This window comes from Scomber scombrus, chromosome 12 (assembly GCF_963691925.1).
Source record: "Scomber scombrus chromosome 12, fScoSco1.1, whole genome shotgun sequence".
NCBI classification, from domain to species: Eukaryota; Metazoa; Chordata; class Actinopteri; order Scombriformes; family Scombridae; genus Scomber; species Scomber scombrus.
In genome coordinates, this window is record NC_084981.1 from 13901209 (window position 1) to 13914803 (window position 13595).

At 40.3% G+C, this 13595-nt stretch overlaps 1 protein-coding gene across 2 annotated transcripts; it reads right to left on the reverse strand.

Annotated features, from left to right (window-relative positions):
• Nucleotides 1-1933: 1933 nt before the first annotated feature.
• On the reverse strand, nt 1934-10707 carry mapk8a (mitogen-activated protein kinase 8a). Of its 2 annotated transcripts, none has more exons than XM_062431119.1 (12): nt 10566-10707; nt 8057-8223; nt 7643-7772; nt 7444-7502; nt 7160-7298; nt 6009-6174; nt 5166-5237; nt 4533-4715; nt 4283-4407; nt 4102-4165; nt 2846-2923; nt 1934-2112 (listed from the first exon to the last, which is right to left on the reverse strand). In XM_062431119.1, exons 2-12 carry the CDS (start codon nt 8176-8178, stop codon nt 1934-1936), a joined length of 1317 nt encoding a protein of 438 aa, XP_062287103.1. In that variant the 5' UTR covers nt 8179-8223; nt 10566-10707. The 2 variants fall into 2 exon arrangements, with proteins under 2 accessions (XP_062287103.1, XP_062287104.1); XM_062431120.1 differs by having other exon boundaries at nt 1985-2117.
• Nucleotides 10708-13595: the final 2888 nt, after the last annotated feature.

Genomic DNA, 13595 nt, shown 5'->3' on the forward strand with positions numbered 1-13595 from the left:
CCCATACACATCCTATTCATTTCCTCTTAGAACTCATAGTACTGAAAGAAATGTCAACTTAACAATAAAAAAAAGAACAAAGCGAGACATTAAAATTCAACTCTTTTATTCACTGGAGTTGAAGGTAGACAGTTTCCATTTCTGATGTATATAGTTGGTCTGTTAGTGAGGCAATTTCAGATCAAAATTCACACAACTAGCCTTACCAAAACACATGTTAACTCTTTGCCGTCAGTGTTTGGCTAACCCATCAGAAGACTGCAGTGTCACTCCAGTAGTGCTGAATGGCTTTCCTTTCTTTCCTCTATGTACCTGCACTAAAACCAGATTTGCTCAGAGAAAACTCATGCGTAGCCTACTCTATCTTTTCTATTTTGAGGAGATGGGAGGAGAGGAAAACCACAAAAAGAGAGGAAGCCACAACAGTCAAGTGGAGATGTGGCCCAGAAAGGGTCAGGACATGCGTCACTATCCCCAAGTGCATTCTGGGAGCTGATACTAGGGGTTACTGCCTACAGTGCCCAACCATGATAAAAGGGCAAAAAGGGACAGGTTGGGAATTTGAGCCATCAAATACATCCAAAGGTTACCATGGCAAGCTGCAAATGCCTGTTTCCTGACTCTCAGAAAACATACATACATCTGCAGTAATATGTACAGATCACTGACTACACTAATCTATGAGTTATATTGCACAGAAAACAATGAAACAAAATATGAAACAAAATGCATATAAATATTACTTCTGAATGAAATGTACATTACATACAGTAGATGCCTCTGAGCTTGAAATAAATAAATAAATAACACAAATACAGAAAAAAAACTAGATCCTTTTTTTCTTTCAAATGATGTGTGCTATGATATACATACTGTCTTCAAAAGCCTGTGTGTTTGAGAGTGTGTGTGTGCATGTGTGAGGTAGAACTCAGAAAGACGCACCACAGAGCATCTGCCATGGAGAGGACTCAAAAAATCACTGAAATGAGTAAGGGCACTTAAATTAAATATTTTAAACATCAGACAGCTGTGAATAACGTCTGAAAGAACCTGCCAAAAGGGTAAAGTGACTAATTTAAGCTTAGTCTCTGATGACCATCTCCAGATACAGGACTCCCTCTAGACAGTGACGAGGCCTATATTAACTTGTTACAGCGCTTACAGCAATCATCGGCTCCTTACGATACCACATTTCTATTCACTTACATTCACCCTGTTCTTCCTCATCCAACAGACCGTCACCTATAAATTACAGCTAAACAAACTAGTTAAAATGCAGACAGTTTTACATTATGCTAGAGTAAAAAAAGAAATTCAGTGTCAGAGCAAGAGGAAAACAGTTGACGGCTTGTCAAAATGCATACAATCAGAGGTGGCATAATACTAAGAAATAAGGGACACTTTCTACAAGAAAGATGAGAAAAATGTCAAAAAAATTCATCCATTTGCATTAAGATCCAACATGAAATATGCTATTGTCTACTGAATAAAAGATAACTAGTGTGTAGATTCATTTAAATGTCCCAAAAGCTATACAAAAATGGCAAAACAACAATTTAAAAATATACTAAACATAATATTGCAGTGCTAACAGTATGGTATCCCTACTGTGTAGCAGTAGCTAAAAATACAGCTATGTGTAAACTACACTCGAATCCCTCTCTTTCATCACATACATCACAGATTCACATCAAAACATACTCTGATTCTTTGCAGCAAAAATACAGTAATAATGATACAATTTCAAACCACAATCATTTACAGTAGTATAGGGGCAATAAAAACAAACTGTACATTAAAAGCGCAGCTCTACAAACTAACATGAGAAGTCCGATTGGCCTGAACCTTCTCCCATCACATGCGCTGCAGTAGGTGCACGGATGTGGAAAGGGTTGTTTTTTTTTGTGTGTTTGTGTGTGTTTGTATGTGTGCGTTATCTGCAGCAGGCCAGAGCACCCAGAGAGGTGTGGCTGTCCAAGCTGCTGTCTGTTTCAGAGGTCATGGTGGGGTCACTGCTCTGGTCAGTGGGGTCTGTGGACATGGACGAGACGTCGTTGGCCGAAGAGGAAGAAGAAGACGTGGGCTGAGGGGGGCTGTCAATCACTGCTGCACCTGTGCTGCGAAAAACACATCGACGCATAGGTTTCATTGAAATACACAAGATACTGTTGTCAAGGATGCAGATGTTAACATCACCTCAAACTTTTAATTCCTTTAAAGTCCTTAAATGCATGGTTTCAAGTATTTCTCTACAAGAATAAACATTAATGACTAAATGATTAATTATCAATGTTTAAGTCCTGGAAAATGAATTTATTGACTGTTTAATTCCCAAAATAGATGATATGCTTCACCAGGATTGACAGTGCTGGTAAAATAAGAACACAACCTTCATCAGATTTTGCTTCAAATGTTAATAAACATCGGTTGTTTGTTTTTTTCATCTGAGCACAGACCCAAAAAAAATCTAATATGAAATCTCTTGTGTTAAATAATCAAAACGGTTTGGCAAAAGTTCAAAGCACGATTCGTTAAAATCTCTTGGTTGCAGATAACCATTAAATTATATATTAAAACACAGAGCTACTACCACAGAGTTTCAAACAATTTTGCCCATACTGAATCTAGATATCATAGATAATTATGCAAATCATCCAATTTGTGCTTACTGGGTTGTGTGCATAACAAAAGCCTTCAGTGAACTAAAAATAAAAATATTATCACTTTTGCTTTATTCAATCTTACATATGTGTCAGAATTATGTGAAACAAAACCCTGTGAACACTTTCTATGCCCCTTATGTATGCACCTTTTCATTTCCCCACATATTATAATGATTACTCACCTAAAGGAGGTGGTTGTCCTCTTATCACTCCATTTTTCGTCCACTCTTCCCATTCGCTTACTTCCTTATAAATGAGCTCTACAAATGCAAAAAACAGCAGAGAGTTAAGTGGGGTAAGAGAGACAGTAAAAAAAACCATCACATTTGATACACACAACACAGTGTACAGCATACTGTACAGTCCACACAGCATCATGTTTCTAAATTTGACAGGCTGTGCTGGTGTGACCCATCTAAAAATGAGTGAGGGGTCATTATCACCTGGCAGCGTTTAGGGATGAGCTCATCCCGCTGCACAACTGAAAGTGATATTTCCTCACAATCTCAAGTCCTCCCCTGCTCCACAGAGTCAGTTTCCTCACAGTGGAAAACACTCAGAGAGGCTTTAAAACGGGATTTCAAAGCATATTATTCTGGGAAAACCTCCAAGTGGACTTCAAGTCAAGATGAAAATGGTTTATTTAAAAACCTGAGAATCAAAGCACTAAAGCAAATTATCCAAGGGAGGAAAAAGACCACAGATTTAATAAGATGAAAAAGTACAATTCAAGCACAACTTATGGGGAAAGCGACTCGCAAAAAAGGTTAAGAGGGAAAATGTGGACTTTGGGGATGTGAATGTATTTAATGTACATAACTGTGTGCATTATCCAACTTGTTTGTCATATTTCTGCATTTTTATTGAATGTAACCCTTTTATTTGTTTTGTTGTTGTTGTTTTTTAAGTTCAGCTCTTTTGTTTTTCAGTAATTTAAAAATTGGATTATACATTCTTATCTGCCTTTCCCCTTATCATGAATTGCACATTTAGATGCTGCAATGCTGCATATGTGAAAATAATAAAATAAAGTAAATGCACAGCTCCAACAACAATGCCCACAAACAACTGGCTACATATTTGCACATCCAATGTGCAAATATCCAATGATCCAATGGATTTCTCTATAATATATCTGCTAAATCTGCTAATTCTATTCACAAAATTTGACCACATCATTGTTTCATTGTAACATTAATTAATTGTAACTCATTGTAATCACATCTGATTTGCAAAATTTTTTATAAATTATAGTACAGACTATTCAATTTTAATATTACTGAATGAAAGTTCTTAGGCATCAGTCTTGACACTACGGTTTAACCCCAAACACATGGAGCAGTAAAGGCATTCCTTTACTGCTCCATGTGTCTGGGGTTAAATATTAAACTGAAACAGTGAAAAGTGAAGTGTTAAGAATCTCAGTATGTAGTCTAACCTTTCCATTCCTCCACAGTGTGCTCCCTCTCCTCCAGCTGTTTGTCCAGGACCTTCGGAGGGGGCTGAGGAAGAGAAAACAACTTGAGTGGCACATTGGGGTCTCGAGAGCGATGCCAACTTTCCATTCCAAGCGATGTCATTGAAATCTCATGTGACGAGGTCTGCCATCCACAACTTACCGCCTCCACCTCAGCGGGGTCGTACCAAACGTTAATGTAGGGGTGCTGCAGGGCCTCGTCTACAGAGATCCGCTTGGAGGCATCGATCACCAACATCTTGGATAAGAGATCTCTTGCTTGGCTTGCTTTGGGAAACAAAAAGATAAGGTGCTGTGCTATTAATCACAAGTCTACAAGCTCGGTTTGATGAATTGGTTCTTCATGGTTGAAGTCATGACATGATAACACCGATTAAAAAAAAACACACTACCTTTCAGTTTGTTGTGATCAGAGTCTGCAGGGAAGAGTACATCTGGGAAGAGTTTCTCAAAGGTGTATCCAGCGTAGCGTGGCCTGTTTTCTACATATGTTCTTACTGACTGGTTCAGCTTCATTAGAAAATCCTGAGATGGAGTGCCTAGCTGCTCGATGACCTTGTTCCACTGGTCGATGTCTGTAGTGTAAATGTTGAGGAAAAAGGCTGCACAAACACTACTCACTCACACACACGCGCACTGTTACACAACATTACGGCAGCATGACATTTAACTTCCTCTGATGTGCACACATCAACAGTTCTTCATCTACTGTGGACACACACACCACCTCGATCACATGACCAATACTGAAGCAGCCATTCCATCAGCTAATGCACAGCTACGGTAATACCCTCTTAATTAACTACAACCCTCTGACTCCTACAGAAATACAATGTGTTGTCAAATGTTGCTTGACAGATGGGTGCAGCACAGCAATGATGGAGCTCATGTTTGTTGGATGCAAACTTTGGAAATGGATGGCAGAGTGAAAACAAGGAAACTATAGGTATGGTGTTGGATCTCTTCACACAGAATGAAGTGATGACACAGTTATCAATCAATCAATCGATGACAGGGAAGGATACGATCAGTGCCGGGGAACAACACACTTCCCCTGATCATCTCGGCCACTATGCAGCCCACTGACCATACGTCAACTGGAGGTGGACGTTTAGATGACGGGGAGGTGGGACATGCAAACACAAATGGTGAAGAAAAAAAAAGCACAAACAAACAAAGTGAGCCAAATACAAAAAGAATGGCTGTGGGGTGGTGTTTAGAAATGAAAATGGTTGAGCATGCAGTAGCAGCCAGATATCTGAGAAGCAGCAAACATGTTGATGAAAATGTACAGCCCATGACTGTCCAAAAAGCTGACACTGGCCTATTTTGGCTGTTAACAACACTCCATGGCTTGGCACAAAATAATGAATTCATGCCAAGAACAGACCAGTGAAAGATGTGAAAGTCAAGAGTCACAAAGACCGTTAAGAATATGAAGAAGCATTAATAAAAGAGCCAAGGATACAGTCCCGTCCCGGGAAAAGGATTTTATGGCGAACCATTTCCGCAAGTATGCAGCCCACAGACCAAATGTCCACTAGTAAAGTGGAACATGGCAAACAAAGCCAGTAAGAGGTGAGAGGAACGCACAACAACAGGTTAGTTACATATTAGAGGCTAGTTAGTGAGCAGAGCATTAGTACAAATTATGCATTATGCACAGAAACATCATGCTGCTTCGAGTAAATATTCTCAGTAGTAACAGCAACCTACAAGTTATATTAGATCTGACACAGGATTTTAAAAGAAAAAGGAGTAAACACTGCACTGCAGTGGAACTCCAATTAATTTGTAATGCTTAGAAAATCAACAAGGGGTTGAGGCTGTAGATTGAATGAGTGACAGATACGTATATAAGCACTGACCATTGGCTTGGTAGCCCATGCCCAGGATTACTTCCGGTGCTCTGTAGTAACGTGTAACCACATATGGCGTCATCAGGAGGCCGGTGGCGGCCGTCCGAGCCAGACCGAAGTCCAAAATCTTCAGTGTGCAATCTGATTTGACAACTATGTTACTGGGCTTGAGGTCCTACAGGAGGAACACACACAAAGTCATTTGTTACATGTAATTTTTATCAATAAAGACAAACTCATTTAAAACAAATAGAAGGTTCTCTAATTATTCTTGTGAGGATCTGCAGTATACAAATGTACTGTTCAAACAACGAATCTCAAATTGAGAATACAGCATTATAATATCAATAATGACAAAAACCAGCCGATAGCCTGTAGGTTTCCACTCCTGCTGCAGCTATTTTTTAAAGATTACTTTTGTTAATGTTGTGTTTCTCTGCAGTACAAACTGCTTACTGAAGTGTTTTGCTTGCTAGTAGCAAAGGCTTTTCAAATTTGCATTTACCAGCAGAATCATGCAGTGAAATTTTACAATATTGGTTTTGATTTTTCCTTGTTGGGGGGTAAGAAAGAGCGGCTTCTTCATTCTAACTAAACATAATATTGTGTTATGTTACAACAGAAGGCTTTTGCTAAAGGCTATTACTGCAATAACTAGTCACTGTGGGTCAACATAATATTGTCATATTATTAGTCATTACATTTTTACTGCTATATTTTCTTTTTTTGTAAGACCTAACCTGGCATGTTTCTGAATGAGTGTTAATTTGGTCCATATGGGAACATTTTATATTCACCTACCTACTCAATATGGAAGTCAGCCATCAGCACTAGTTAGCAATAGCTCCAGAAAAGCTGACAGAAAATCAGTGTTTTTCTCTGTGGCATTTCATTAAGAATACTTGCTGACACATGGCTTTAAATTAAGGTTCTCCACTCATGTTTTTAACAGAAATCTTTAAGTAACAAAGTTTTTCCAACAAACTTTCTGCAGTGCAGGTTTTGTTGGTAATTATAGAACTACGCTCATCATCTAACAGTGTGCCAGTCGGCTGTTTGCCCTTACACATCAGTGTCAGGTGTCACAGCAGGTTTAACAGCTCCTCTTCGAGACACCGGCCTAGCATTAGCCCGTCTCGTCATGGTCAGCTGATGCTTACCCTGTGAATGATGCCGGCAGCATGGAGGTGTTTGATACCACACAACATCTGATAGAGCAGATAGGACAGCCTCTCGTGGTCCAGCTCCATCTGAATGACCTGGCACAGGTTGGCATCCATCAGCTCCATCACCAAGTATCTGACAGAGTAAAAACAGATCAGACAGAGAAGCACACAACCACACACAAAGTAGAGAGTAACAACATTTTATAAACTGTATATGCTGTAAAACAACAACAACAGATGCACTCACGTACATCTACACCTCATATTCATTTACTTACACATCTTGGAACTCTTCAAATGATTTTTGGGGTGTAAATACATTTAAAAGGCCAATGATCTGTCGGTGTAAAATGACATGAATCAGTACAAGATGGTCATACACAGACATGCATACAAATACTATTTACATTTTACTCATATCAAATGCCATGTCTCCCACTAGTAAAATGGAATTGAATGTAACTGTTGCTTACTTACATTTTTGTGATTGACACATTTCATAAGGACTAGCTCTCTGAACGCCCTCTTGGCATGGGTCTGATTTTGAAATGGCCGACTCAGCTTCTTGATGGCAACATTTCTTTCAAGGATCTGGTCATAAGCAGAGCTGAAAAAAAACACATACATAATTTTAGAATATGGGCACATCTGTAGCATAACGGGTGTTAGACATCACAAGTGAAAAATTCAAAAATGTAAATCTCGACAGTTGATACACAGATTTCAAATTCAACAGCAATGAAGCAGAACAGCAGAGGTTTCTTGAGTCGACATTAGCTGAGATATTCTTTGATTCTCATTAATGTCCTGGTGAAGCACAGAACTGGAAACAGTGACCCATATTTCAGTAAGTGGCTGTTGCCTGAATATGGATGAGGTTGAAACACTCACCAGACAATTCCCTGAGCTCCTGAGCCGATGGGTCTTAGGTTCTGGTATCGCTTCAGTACCGTAAACGTTGAATCCCCAACGTCTAGGCTGTAGAACTCTCTTTCTCTCTTGTTTTTGTTCATGGTGAAATCTTCGATTATGGCTTTCTGCGCATCCAAAAATGTCCTCTGTGTGCACAAAGACAGACACACATTTAAATATTGGGTTTTGTTTTACAACACCGCATGTAACATAATAGGTGCTGAGAAGACAAGTGAAAATTAGAAAGTAAAATGAAAATCCCTGTTCTCAAGAAAGCAGATTAGGAGCAAAGACACTGCTGAATTTCACACTTGAGCTGAGCACTGCAGTCCCTTATCTCAGCAACTCAGCAAGCACACCGGGACGGAAGACTTGATATCATCAGCAGTGGTGGCAGAACAGCAGGGCCATGTGGAGGTCTACTCCATCATATGAAACATGACTCTCAGAATGACTCTGTCACACTGGAAAACCAAGCCCGGTGATAATTCCTGACCGAATGCTTGCGAGTTTGGACCCCAGCCCAGGACTCCAACCTAGTTCTGGAAACGGGTCTTCCACAGGCACATGTTAACTGGGTCAAGTTACACCGAGAGGCTCCGAGCCCAGATAAGACACAACACAGAGATGCCAATTCATGAGCGTGATGTTCCCAAAACATCTTGCTTATTACATAAGAAGACCTGAAATCTAAAAAAGGAGGGAAAAATATAACATTGGCTTCCATTCCTTTCCTTTCTTCAGTTCTTATATAAGCTACGTAATCACCCTCCCCGTTCTTTCGCTCTCCCGACACACGGTCCATATGAGGAATATAATTGCCAGAAAAAAATGAGTCAGCTCTCCTTCTGTTCATCCAACGTCACAAAGACGTACATGACATCCACCTCCCTCACAACATGAAAATAGACTTCTTTTTATAATACAGACAGGAAGACAATTACACTCCTCTGAGTTATGACAGCTTGAGTGACATTGCTGTACTGTTGGTGGTATGTACAGTATGTCTATCTGTTGCTCTATGTAACATCATTTTTTAGTGGAATTAAGGGACTCCATGAGAATAATTAAGGTCAGGTCAGTGAAGGGAGAGAACAGTCTCTTTTTGCTTAATCCCCTCAATTCCTATTTTAAGCACGCACATTGTTAATATTAATGTGCCTGCTGTGAAACAACAAGTATTGATGCTTACAACTACATGCCGCATCAACAAATTCCTCTGAAATCAATTGCACACTACTAGATTGCAGTTATGTGTCAGCTGCAGAATTTATGCAGCAGCCACTTCAGTAGGCTCATGCAGCACCTGAGAGGTCCGGACCTCGTAGATGGATTTGAAGGCAGGGAAGCGTAATAAATCCAGTACCAGTGTGAATTTTGCAAAAGCAGAAATACAATAGGCTCATTCCTCGAGTGTGCTTCCTTCTAATGACTTAAACCTGGGCTGCTTCAGTCTTAATGATTTAATGAATGGCTTCCAGCACTAATCATATCCTGGCAATGGTGTTTAAATGATGTTATATACTAAAAATAGCACAAATTCACACACACACATGCATGGAAAACTGTCATTTTTCATCACATGTTAACATAACATAAAAATACAAGGTGCAGCTTTCATATCCATCACACAGAATATATACCAGACACTAAAGACCACATTAAAACTAGTAACACACATAATATTGTGTGCATAAAACTAACACACTTCCCTAATTTACAGGCATCCATCTACAGCAGATAAATAAACCCAATATAAATATATCAATGGCAGACATATTTAATCCAATTTACGGATGAGACACCTTCTGTTACATGTTAAAGTCATACATGCCACTGTGCACCCAATCAAAAGCTGATACAGCCTTTTTTTTATCCTCACTCCACACACAGGCTACAAACTGTCAGCAGGGCGGAGAAAGACGCACAGAAACAGAGGGAATTATCTCGCTACACGTCCCAGGCCCAAATGAACAGCAGAGACTGAGGAGTGGAGCAGTATCGACCCGTTATTTATTTTCATTTTGATGTCAGTGTGTTAACCTTGGCCACACGACCCCTCGTCTTGTCGACGGCAGAGCAAAGCTGAGCTGAGCAGAACGGAGGTAGCTAGCAGGTAAATGACCGGGCTGCTGCGTCGGGAAAGAGCTAACACACAGGAGCCTGAATGAGCAGGCGGGACACTGCCCAAGAAGAAGACATTATTATGGTGATAATGACAGCCGTGTCGCGATAGGATAGGGCCTTTTTAGTGCGTAGTCGGTGGTGGTTGTAGCTACAACAGCCTGAACACAGTGTACATACGAGTTACAATGTAGTAATGTGAAAAGGCAACATTTTAGGAGTCAAGTGAAGCTACAATGTAACAAACCCGAAACAACAACCGCGTCGGTTAAGCAGCATGCGATACACAAAACGACATACGACCCTCCCCCACGGCCAAACAATAAGCACGTCTGTGGAGCAGAGGTGCGAATTCTCATCTTACCTCTGTCACCAAATCAAACTATCGATCCCCCCCTGCGGTCCGATCAGCAGCGAAATGTTCCGGAGAAGCGGACTACTTTGTTTATGCCGCCGGTGAAGGATGATTTATTCCGTTGTGCGGCTTAAAAAAATACATGACCTCACCAAATACACTTGCCTACGTTTCCATCTGGCTGCTACTGACAGGCCAGGACGCGCAGTGCGCACGGGGCATGCGTGCCCCAGCAGCACGTCACTCATCCACAGGGACACACCCACCATCTCCATCCATCCTTCCTTCCGCCTGCCCATCTATCTATCTGGCTATCTATTAAGACAAAGAAATCCACTTCCGTTTAAAAAAGAAATCAGGCGTTATTTAATGCTCTTTACGTACCTGCAGTAAATCTGTTGCTGATGGGGGATATTGGCCACACTGAAAATATGGCCCCATATACTGCATCAGTCACAGGCCACATTATATAGATATTGACCATATTTCTGTCTCACAGTCCATTGCCCGAGTTACATTAAGTGCTATAGACATGTTCATTAATGAGATAATAAGGACTGAAAGATTGAGTGACATTATTTTCTTCCTTTTTCTCTCGCCAGTGACAAAGAGAACGACAGAGAGGGAGTGCCAAGCTTGTGTTGAGGATCACTGAGCACACAGGTCAATACGTTATTCACATTTTTCTATGACTAAAACATTTTTTTTGGGGGGGGGGGGAGGGGGGGGCTAATGCCCATTTCCACCCCTCCATGTCCAAAATCCTTCACAGGGACAGCTGACGTTTTAAATGTATTTAACTCTTTACACATTTTAAATGTCTTTCTTTCTTTGTGTTTTTGAGTTTAATTCCACAGTACCTTTCATCAACAAGGCAAGTCAAAGTGTTTTACATACAACATAAAAGGCATTAGGAAACTAACTCAATGCAATATAAAAAGACAATAAATGTTTAATAAAAGTTAAATATGCATTTTTGGTGTTTCTTCTTTTTTAGATTTAACCCTTATCATGTAACGTGCACCAGGAGATACATTTTTTTTTCTAGGGGCATTTTCTAGGGGGAGATACAACTCATGAAATCTAAAATAAACAAAATATTTTTTAAATTATTTGTGGAAATCTTTACTTTGGTGAAAATTAGATAATTAGTAACATAAAGAATAATAAACATCTCATTTTCCACTCCTGTCTGTTTAAGAGTTAAGCAACAATATAGTACTACCACTAACAGGTCTTTTCATACACAAAATACAAAGAGGTAACACCTAAATCCTAAAATAAGTGTTTTCAGATGTTGTAGAATATTTTCTTAAATTACTGATGTTGGTAATCAGAGTGGAAAACAAGTTTTTCAGCTTCAGTCATTTGGAAAAGAGAGAAAGGGACTTCTTTTCCTAAGCCAGACTCTTGAACAATAACTGTCAATGCAATAACTGAATTGAAATATTGGAAATGAATTGCTGTTCAGTAGCCTTAACAGCTGCAACGTTATTTAGTTAGTAATAGGTAGATATGGGTACAGGCAGTTAGTGTCCATATCAAAATATTTAAGGTTGGCTTTGTCTATCTCCAAGGAAATTATGCTGCAGTGAAATAATATTAATTGAAGGCTATTTGCAAATCATCTGAGCATTATGCTACTTGATATTATTTATAAGGTTTAGCCCATATACCTCATCCACTGTCCATATTAAACTGTGGGAACATTGGTGGACTATGCCATGCAGGAGTTCTGCAGAAATCCATAGCATAGTAGTCCTGAATTCACCTATCAGTTCATATACGCTACAACACAGAAGGTATCCACGCACACATGCTCTTCGAAGGCATGTGACTGAATAATGACATTAGGTAAAATTACGTTAAGTTAGCGCTGAGTAGTTTCAATTCTCCCCGCACCCACCTGACAGCCCTGGATGGTTGTTATTTATCCTTGTCCCTGCGCAGATACCCCGGGGCCTGCAGAGACAAGCTGCGCGCAATAGCGTTGGGAAGCGGCATGGATAAACGTCCCAGCAGCGAGACAAGCCTACTACGGTTTCTTACCCCTTGTTCGAAGAGAGCCCGCAGTGTTATGATCATTATGGGGGAGCAGCACTACGACAGCAGGCTACAGTCCACTCGTTCGGCCGAGGTCGTTCGTCCTTCCCAGGCGTCTGTATAGCGCACCTATCGCCGGGGATCCACCGCACCTTTGGGCGTCAGACGGATTAGTTAAATCGGTGAAGCTGATCTCACGCCAACCGCTATTGGTGGCTCTGACCTGTCGCTGTCAAACCGCGAGGCTAATCCAATTAAGTGTTTAGAGGCGAGAAGCTAAGAATAGCGTCAATTACTGCAAAAAGTTTCAGATCTTCAACGTGGTGCCGGCGGCAATAGAACAAATGAATGGGCACCATGTATAGTTAATGTCATTGATGAATTACCTGCCAGAGCGGAGCAGCCTTTACTGAGAGGACGTCAAAGCAGCAATGCGATGATCACAAGGATTATTTTGGATCCGTGGTGGGAGCACTGAAGATAACACAAAGGATCAGAACGCTCACATAGGTTACATATGTTACCAGGTAATATTTCTACCTTTGTGTTATTCTTGATCATATTCCTTCTTACTGTGCTGTCTGACAGTTTGCTGAATTGATGTGGGCATCTTCATAATTAGATACATTTGTGCTGCTAAATCACTGGAGACTTCAGATTAAAAACTCATTCACTTCAGGCACTTGGAAGATAAACATTTACAGGTCAATAATGAGATTTACCTTTCAGAGTCATATAATGCACGACACGATTGTCTTCAGTGTTCAGGCCTGTTGTAAGAAGAATCAGCTTGGTGAATATTGTTTTTTGTTAGCTGCTTACATGTTGTAGCTACACTGGACTGTGACTATACCAGCTTGAAGTCAGTGCTGCCATACTTCATCCTTGAGGTGAATATAGAAATTTATTTTCACTGTTTGGTTGGAAAGAAGGCTAAGACAGAGACCTAGATCCTGAAGGAGCGTTGTCCCAAATTCCCTTGAAAACAGCACAGCT